This window comes from Poecilia reticulata, linkage group LG12 (genome assembly GCF_000633615.1).
Source record: "Poecilia reticulata strain Guanapo linkage group LG12, Guppy_female_1.0+MT, whole genome shotgun sequence".
Classification (NCBI taxonomy): Eukaryota; Metazoa; Chordata; class Actinopteri; order Cyprinodontiformes; family Poeciliidae; genus Poecilia; species Poecilia reticulata.
The window spans coordinates 21,208,409-21,217,781 of record NC_024342.1 but is presented as its reverse complement, the minus strand read 5'-3'; the positions used below and the strand labels follow the sequence as shown (position 1 = coordinate 21,217,781).

Sequence of the window (9,373 nt, the reverse complement as noted above, 5' to 3'; positions counted from 1 at the left end):
ATAATTTAGGTTTAGCCTGAAGTTTGAAAAAAATATTTAGTTAAACGTTTAGTAGCTAAATATTAATTAATATTAATTTCTAGACTAAATTTTTAGCTAGCAGGCTAAACATTTAGCAGCTCAATAACTAAATATTTAGCTCCAAAACATTTAAATCTGAGCTAATTATTACACCTAAATAAATATTGATCTGTTTCACATATAACTAAATCTTTAGTTACCTTGGAGCTAATATTCAAAAGTACTAGTTACGTGTCAGTTTTTACAGTGCGATTAATGATGAGAAATAATCTCCTATATTTTGTTGAAAAGTTATTTTGTCTTATTTTAAGTGTACTAAGATATTTGCATTATAAAATACTCTGTGATATTTTGTGTTTTTGCAGTTTGGACAGATATATTTTAATTTAATTGAGTGAAAATGAAATTCACAGAAATGACCAACCTGAATGTAAACATGTCCTCCACTAAATAGTTTTAGTTTGTCTCTAATTTAGCTTTTGAAGCTGCAGGAGGACAGAAAGCTGCTAAAAATAACTCCGTCTGGGTCCAGCAGGTATTTATTACCTGGTTTTAACGAAGCTGCGGCCAAATGTTCAAGGTCAGGCTGACGAATCCGGCGTCCGCGTCTCGTGATCCATCATGGCCGCCTCCAAATTGAGGCTGGAGATGAGCTGAGTGGAAACGGCCGGATGTGGTGCTTTGTTATGTCCACTGTAGTGATGGAGGACGGAGCGCTGCCGTACATCACTCACCCTGCAGACAGCCGTGTGTGTGTGTGTGTGTGTGTGTGTGTGTGTGTGTGTGTGTGTGTGTGTGTGTGTGTGCACACGTTTGTTTTTAATAGCTTGTGGGGACGATTTTCCTGACACTACGTTGTGGGGACCAATTGGTCCTTGTGGGGACCGAAGCCTAAAGTCCCCACAAAGATAGCCACGCAAGTGTGTGTGTGTGTGTGTGTGTGTGTGTGTGTGTGTGTGTGTGCGTGTGTGTGTGTGTTTTCCATCAGCCTGTCTCATTCATTCTTTTCATCCCAGTTTGGCTCCCAGGCCAAAGGCAACAGTTATTTCCCGAGTTTCGTCTCCAGGCGTGAAGGGAAATGATGCGTCTGCTTCGTTTGTTCTGAACTTTTATTATTCATCAAACGAAGAGGAAAAACTGTGAGTGAAAGTTTAACGACACGATTCTCACTTCCCAGGGAATTATGGGAAAATATCCACCAGGTGATCAAATTCACAGGTTGACCGGTCAGCGCCAGGCTCAGCTGTAACGTCAAAAACAACAGCAGTAATTTGGTTTAATTAACCTGCATAACACCAAATATTTAATTAGAAAACTATGTGTTTAGTTTTACCAAACTGAATATTCTGCTTGAAGCTACATGTTTAAGTTGCTATAAAACATTAATTTAGTTTGTAACGAGTGTGAAGCTTGTTTAGTTAGATAAACATTTAGCTTGCTAAGTTAAATATTTATTTTACAAACACAATATTTAGTAATGAGCTAAATATTTGATTCAGACTATTTAGTGTTGAGATGAATATTAAGTTTGATTGTAAATATTTAGCTTACTAGTAAAATGTTTAGCTAGCAAGATAAATAAGATAAATATTTAGTAACTAAATATATTTTCCCAAAGCTAAATATTTAGAATTTTACCTAATTTTTAGCTCATAACTAATTTATTTGTATCTAAATATTTAGCTTACAAGATAAATGATTAGCTAGCAAGCTGATTAGCTTAATTAGCTCGCGCATCAGCCTGCTAACTAAGTATTTGGTCACCAAACTAGAGATTTACAATACAAGTTAAATGTTTAGATTGATGCTAAATAATTTTTCTGCTGACTAAATATTTAGTTAGCAAGCTAAATATTCATCTTGTAGCTAAATATTTAGCTTCCTATGCAAATAGGAAGCTAAATATTCAGCATTATAGCTAAATATTTAACTTGCTAACTGAATATTTAGCCAGCTTTTGAGATTTTAGCAGCTGATGCAGCAGATCAGCACAAACCCCTGAGAAAAGCTGCAGAGCACGGTGGTGGAGAGGTGATGATGTGGGGAAACATTCTGGGGTCACGTGACGTCACGTTTGCTATTCAATGTCCCTCCAGGTCCAACTGCTCTAAAAATGCTAAACTAATAACAAGCAGGTGAAAAAATGTGGAAAATTCCCATATATAAATGTAAATAAATACACTTAACGATATTTTAAACTGTTTTAATGAATCTCTTTCGGCGCTGCTGCCAGTTTTGCGGTATTTTCGGCGCTGCTTCCGGTTTTTGCTGTATTTTTGGCGCTGCTGCCAGTTTTGTGGGATTTTTGGCGCTGCTGCCTGTTTTGCGGTATTTTTGGCGCTGCTGCCTGTTTTGCGGTATTTTTGGCGCTGCTGCCTGTTTTGCGGTGTTTTTGGCGCTGCTGCCTGTTTTGCGGTGTTTTTGGCGCTGCGTTCAGGTGGATCTGAGTTGTTTCCGGTCTCTGGAGGCTGACTGCTCGGCGGGATGCTGTCCTCTCTCTCCCGGAGCTCCGCCCGCCTCGGATGCTGCTGCTGCTTGTTTATCTGATTACAGCCTTGCAGGAGCTGCTTTCTCCTTAAAGCGACACCAGTTTAATTAATCAGCCTGAACCAGCAGCAGCAGCAGCAGGAGGAAGAGGAGGAGGAGGAGGAAGGAGCCCGACGCGCAGGATGCAGATGAAGAGCAGCATCCATCTTCTCGCTGCCTCCCTGATCTCGGCGCCTTGGAGGAGGATTATGAACCCGATCTGAGCCGCCATGGATGCGGGGAAACCCTCCGGCTTCTCCTCGGATTTCCACCTTGCGGGATGAGCGGGCCGTGAACGCGGCACGCATCCAGCTAGTCGGTGAAGCTGCGGAGTCTCCAGCGCGGCCTCTGTGAGGTAACACCGCACCCCGAGCCTTCCTCCCTCCACCCCCACATGGACCCCTGACAAACGCCTTTAGCTCCGCCGCAGACGCGCTGCGCCGATGCGGCGCGCCGATGCGACGCGCCTGGTTGTCCGCGCTGCGCGCCGGGCTCCGGCCGCTCGCTGAGGCGCTGGTCCGGGACGGCGGCTGCCCGCGGCGCGGCAGGATGGTGCGCATCGCCAGCGCGCTGGGGCTCATCATCTTCAGCGTGGCGCTGCTCATCCTGTCGCTCATCAGCTACGTGTCCATCAAGAAGGACTTCCTGCCCGGATCCCCGCGGTTCGGACCCAACGGAGGCCCCAGGATGTACATGTTCCACACGGGGTTCCGGTGAGTCCAGAGGAGGTTCTGATGAGGCCTGCTCTGTTTCCATTGGCTGCTCTGAAAAACCAAACCTGACTCAGCATTTCACAGATCCTCAGTCTGTGCAGAAGTCTTAAATCATCCCTAGTTTACCTTCCAAAGCCTCAAATAAAGATATTTTCCCACCTGATAGCCAGGAGGATTTGAACAAGTTTAATATTTACTGAGAAAGCTAAATATTTAGCTTTGAAGAACATTTAGTCAGCAAACTATGCTAGCTTATATCTAAGTATTTCCATAACAAGTTCAATATTTAGCACTAAAGCTATATTTAGTTAAAAACAAAAACAGTAAGTTAGCTAACTATTTGCAAGCTAAATATGTAGCTTCAATCTAAATATTTAGCTAACAAGTTAGTGAGAAAGCTAAATATCTAACTTAAAACAAAACAGTCAGCTAGTTAGCTAAACATTTAGCAAGTTAAATAAGAAGCTTTAAATATGATATTTAGTTAGCAAGCTTAATAATTAGCTTCAAACAAATAGTTGGAGCTAAATATTAGCCTACCAACTAAATATGTAGTTTGCAACCTGAATAGTTTTGCTTTAAGCTAAATATGTTGCTCTCTACTGAACTTGCTAGCTAAATGTTTATTTAGCAAACAAAGTATTCTGTTTAAAGCTAATAATTACTGTTTACAGAAGTAGTAATGAACACTACCAAATTTAAAGTTGTTGAGCAAAGGGAGCCGACAGCGTTACTGCATCAGAACTACATACCATGTTGGTACAGGGCTTTAGCATTAGCTTCTGCTACATATCGCATTGGTGTAGCGCTTTAGCTGCTGCTGGATACCAGGTTATGTTTTTTAGATGTTTATCTGTTAGTGACAGTTTCGTGGGCCTGAAACTGAGATATGGCAGCAGTGCAGTGGAGCCTCGTCTATTTTTCATAGAGCATATCTAAAATCTTGAAAAGAAAATGAAAAGAAAACAGAAAGAAGTGAGGGATGCTTTAAAACTTCTGCTCAGACCTGTGCATCAGTGTTTTGGTGTTTTTGACTTTCCTCTGCAGCTGCTAACAGCTTTTACTGATACCTCTGGGGAGAATATGAGCGTTTGCACAGTGCTGTATTTCACAATGTTAACTCAACCAACCAAGCTAACAGTCCGAGTCGGTTCGTCTGAAACCGACTATCCTAGGGTCAGGGTGCGAGACAGGTGGGTCATTAGCATAGCAGACGTTCTGTTTGGATGCACTACACTTCATGCTAGAGTTAGCATGTCAAGAGGCAAATGTTGCTACTGAAGAACTTTATGTTTACATTATTAGAATGAGACATAGCACATCATCCGCTAATATGCTAAAATAGCTAATTTTTCGATTATCACTTTGACATTTCTGCTAACTTTGAAAACTAATGCTAATTTGTCTTTAGCATTAGTTTCATGTTTACCACTTTGAATGCCAGTCAGCATTCACTTTCCTTAAATATGTTGACATTGTGCTTTAGCATTAGCTTATGCTAAATATATTTGCATTGCACTTTAGCATTAGCTTATGCTAAATATGTCTGCATTGATCTTGATAGATTTATAAAATCAGTCATGAGGTAAAACATCCTGGGATTAAATTCTCTTTTATGTTCGTATCTAATGAACTTTGTCATCACTAGTTGTTTTTGACCTTTGACCTGTGAATCTCTTTTCTGTCACTCAGATTAGCATCTCTATATTTAAATTACAGCAATGTGCAAACATCTTCATTTCTTTAGATTCATTATCTCCAGACCATTTAAACCAACCAGTCATTTTATGTTATATTCATATCAGCTCCTGCCTGCTGAGGTCTAATGTGGTTTCAGAGCCACTGGTGTCAGTTTGAAGCCGAGAAGTCAGATGTTTCTGTATTGTTGTTGTTTTCTCGCATCCCTCCCCGCTGCAGCGAGAGGCCTCCTCGTAAGCCTGACCTGAGGTGAATACAGAGCCGTGTTTTCTACCCTCTAACTTCCTCCTTTTGCTTCGGCTCCGTTTGGCCGTTTGGCTGAAAAGCAAAACAAAATAAATAAATCTGCAGCCGACCGCAGCAACTTTGTTTCACAGACGAGACAAAGCAAAGTTGAGCCAAAGACGCTGACTTTGCCTTGGCAACTTTTAATCATGTGGTGTTGATTTTGGAACAGCATCAATGGAAAGACATGACAAATATACAAATATACCCAGAAAATTGAATAAATACACTTTCATAAACCTTTGACATTAAATACAAGAACAATTTTCTTGATTTTGAGCTATAATTTGGTATTTTTTAACATCTCATGCTGTTTCTGATTCAGCACTGCCTCTTTCTGCCTGAAATAATCTGTATGCCAATATGAATGTTACTGACGACACTTTTTACTTCCTGTTTCTCTAATTTGACACGTGATTATTTTTTATATCATATTAAAGGATCCATATTTGGTTTTTGGAGTTATTAAACAAAGAAATTTACATTTCTAAATTTGCTTTAGCAGTTTTGAACTGTTTTTTTAACCTTTTCCAGTGCAGATGTAGATGCTAACATGTTTATGCTAACTGACTGCGCTAAGAAAAAGGTGGGAAAACACACATAGTTTTTTACATGTTAGCATTATAGTTTGTTGTTACATTTTCTATTTACTGTGAAAATATAATAAAAAAATACTCAATAATTCAGATTTTTGCAGAAGTTTTGAACTATTTTTTAACCTTTTCCAGTGCAGATGTAGATGCTAACATGCTTATGCTAACTGACTGCGCTAAGAAAAAGGCGGGAAAACACAAACATAGTTTTTTACATGTTAGCATTATAGTTTGTTGTTACATTTTCTATTTACCGGGAAAATATAATCAAAAAATCCTCAATAATTCAGATTTTTGCAGAAGTTTTGTTTTACATAACTAGAATTTATTTTTCAAACAAAAACTTATTCAGGTGAAAAAGGCGGCAAAAAAGGCAAAGCTAGCTAGCGTAGCTGTTCGAAGCTATTTTTTTATTATTTATAATCAGTTAAATGTGTCAAATCTTAGCATAATATCAAAACTATTTTCTTATATTTTAAACATTTTGTTGATGAAAAATCAGCTTAATTAGAAATCTATAAAAATAAATACTCATGTAGGGATGTGAATAAATGAGAATTTAAGTTTTATCTTCTTTTACTACAAAAACGGTTCATCTTAACAAGTGAATTTAAAACATTTCAATATATTAAAAAACATTTAAAGCTTTAAAAAAATGATCAAATTAAATAAAAGCTGAAAAACAACATTTGGATTCTCTGTTAACTTGTTAAGATAAGCAACGTTGCTGCAACTTTCTGGCTTTTTTACTAACTTCTAAGCAAAACTTTGAAGTTATTTGCGCTTTGAGTGAGTAATAATATTTCAGAAAAGAGACTGAGAGTCTGCATTTACACTGAGCCCACAGCGTAAATGATTTAAACGACGAGTTTTTAGAAGCAATTTAGCTCCAATATTCCGATAACCAACAAATTAATAAACATTTTTATGTCTAATTCTGTCAAAATTCATCTTATTATGACGTTTTAATCCAGAATGTGCTTCTGGCCCTTTAAGAGATATAAGCAGGTAATCAGACAGGTTTTACTGAGTTACACTGCAAAAACACAAAATCTTACCAACCACTTCTGTGTAGTTTCTAGTGCAAATAAGACAAAACTAAATTAAAAGTAACTTTTTAGAAGAGTAAAAAGTTTCAAATGTGCCAAAGATATCTGCTTAAAAACTAGATACAGATAATTCAGATTTTGTGTTTTTACAGTGTAAAGATTAATATTTTATTATCCATGTTTGAAATTAATCCTCCTGCATTTGACTGTTTATTAAATCAAACAGTTGTTTATTGTCTTCAATTATTTTTTGAAAAATAAATAAAATATTGTTGTTTTTTGAAGTTTTTACTATTTTTTCTTTAAATTAAGATCAACCTGTCTGATTATTAAATTTAAAATACCTTCATAAAACATTTAAAAAGTTGATTTTTTCCCGCTGCGTCTGCATGCAGACGAGCTAAACTGCTTCTGGAAACGTGTTGAAAGGAACCAGCTGAGGCTCCCAGTTTGAACTGGTTTGCTCTGTGCAGCTCCCAGCTGGCCATGAAGCACCTGGACCCAGACTTCCTCCCTCTGTCCAACGCGCTGACCGAGGGTCTGCAGAACGCCTCCAGGTGGAGGCACAACAGCACAGCGTTCACTCAGCTGAGGTACGAAAACCCCACGTCGGAAAACGGTGTCCGGATGTGGGCGGGAAAAAAACGTGGGAAGTTTCAGGAAAGGATGTGGAAATGTTTTATTAAACGTGTTTTATCTAAAGCTGCGGTGTGGAAATTTGATATATTTGAGTGCTAACTAAAAACAACCAATCAGAGCCAGGAGGCGGGGCTTAGCGCTGTCAATCAGGCTTCATCAGCGTAGCATGTTGTGAATGCTAATGCTAGTTAGCATGGCCAGCGGATAAACAGTTCTTCTGTAATGCTAAGTTGCTAGCACATTTAACAGCACATTTATGAGGTTGATTGACAGCGCTAAGGCCCGCCTCCGGGCTGCGTTTGGCTTAGGCTCTTTAAGATAAGCAGGTAATCTGACTGGAAGAGTAAAAATTATTTTGTAATCCATGTTTGAAGCAGGAGAGACATCTTAGTGCTAACTAGAAACTACCAATCAGAGACAGGAGGCGGGTCTTAGCGCTGTCAATCATGCCCTGTCATGCCATGTTGTGAATGCTAAAGCTAGTCAGCATATCCACTGATTATGGAAAATAAACAATTTTCCTGTAACTTTAAGTTGTTTTTCCATCATTACCATATTTAACAGCGCGTTTACAGGGTTGATTAGCAGCGCTAAGACCCGCCTGCTCCTGTCTCTGATTGGTTGTTTTTGGTCATTGGTCACTTTTCACAGATTATTTGACTCATATTGTTCTGTCCCAAGTTTTAACAAATACATATTTAAAACAATCTCTTATTGTGATTTGCTTTATATAAAATAATTTGGCTTTTCCAACAGCTTCCATTAAACTCTCGTTTTTCAGGACGGAGATTTCTCAGCACATCGACATCCCGCGAAACTTCACGCTGACCCGGGACTCCGTCAAAGTCGGCCAGCTGATGCACTTTGACTATTCCAGCCACAAGTACGTCTACTCCATCGGTGAGAACTTCCGCTCGCTCCTGCCGGAAGTGTCGCCCGTCCTCAACAAGCGCTACAACGTCTGCGCCGTCATCGGGAACAGCGGCATCCTCACCGGGTCGCGCTGCGGGGCCCAGATAGAGAAGTACGACTTTGTCCTCCGATGCAACTTCGCGCCAACGGAGATTTTTAAGAAGGACGTCGGGCGGCGGACCAACATGACGACCTTTAACCCCAGCATCCTGGAGAAATACTACAACAACCTGCTGACTGTGCAGGACAGGAACAACTTCTTCCTGAGCCTGAAGAAGCTGGACACAGCCATCCTGTGGATCCCGGCGTTTTTCTTCCACACGTCAGCCACGGTGACCAGGACGCTGGTGGACTTCTTCGTGGAGCATCGGGGCCAGCTGAGGGTCCAGCTGGCCTGGCCCGGAAACATCATGCAGTACATCAACAAGTGAGCAACACCGTGTCAGAGCAACTCGGTTTTTAAGTGCAGTGGCGAGCAACTTCACTGAATCTCAGCTCATTTTAGCTAACTTTGGAAACGCTTAGCGCACTTAGCATCTACTTTTATTAGCGAAATTCTGATCTTCTGTCAAAGCTGTAGATGTTCAACAAACTTTAATATTCAGGCAAAAATTACAAGTACAATGATAAACAAAATTAATTAAATACCGATGTTTTCCTTACATGTCCTGTTCTGGTGCTTTAGAGCCGGGAGCACATTTATGCTAATCTGCTAGTAGTGGAGCTAAATTTTATTCAGGGTTTAGCTAACTGAGAAAACATTTAACACTCTTACCTTCCACTAAATAAATTTTTACGAATAAACTCTAAAGCTGTAATTTACATGGATGTTTTGTAAAGTTTCAGGTGATTAAAGTTTGATGTCTGTTGAAGTTTATTGGCTGTTGATACACCGTGATGGTATAGCGCCTTAGCATTAGCATCTTCTAAACACCAT

General features: G+C 39.6%; 1 protein-coding gene across 2 annotated transcripts in view; it reads left to right on the top strand.

Moving 5' to 3' along the window:
* The first annotated feature begins 2,397 nt into the window (after nt 1-2,397).
* Nucleotides 2,398-9,373, top strand: part of st8sia3 (ST8 alpha-N-acetyl-neuraminide alpha-2,8-sialyltransferase 3) — a 9,872-nt gene continuing 2,896 nt past the window's right edge. The window contains exons 1-4 of one of the 2 annotated variants that reach the window (XM_008424566.2): nt 2,398-3,260; nt 5,178-5,207; nt 7,359-7,478; nt 8,306-8,863. In XM_008424566.2, coding sequence (XP_008422788.1) covers nt 3,004-3,260; nt 5,178-5,207; nt 7,359-7,478; nt 8,306-8,863 — 965 coding nt within the window. In that variant the 5' untranslated portion in view covers nt 2,398-3,003. The remainder of the gene's footprint in view (nt 3,261-5,177; nt 5,208-7,358; nt 7,479-8,305; nt 8,864-9,373) is intronic. The other variant, XM_008424567.2, reaches the window with a different exon arrangement.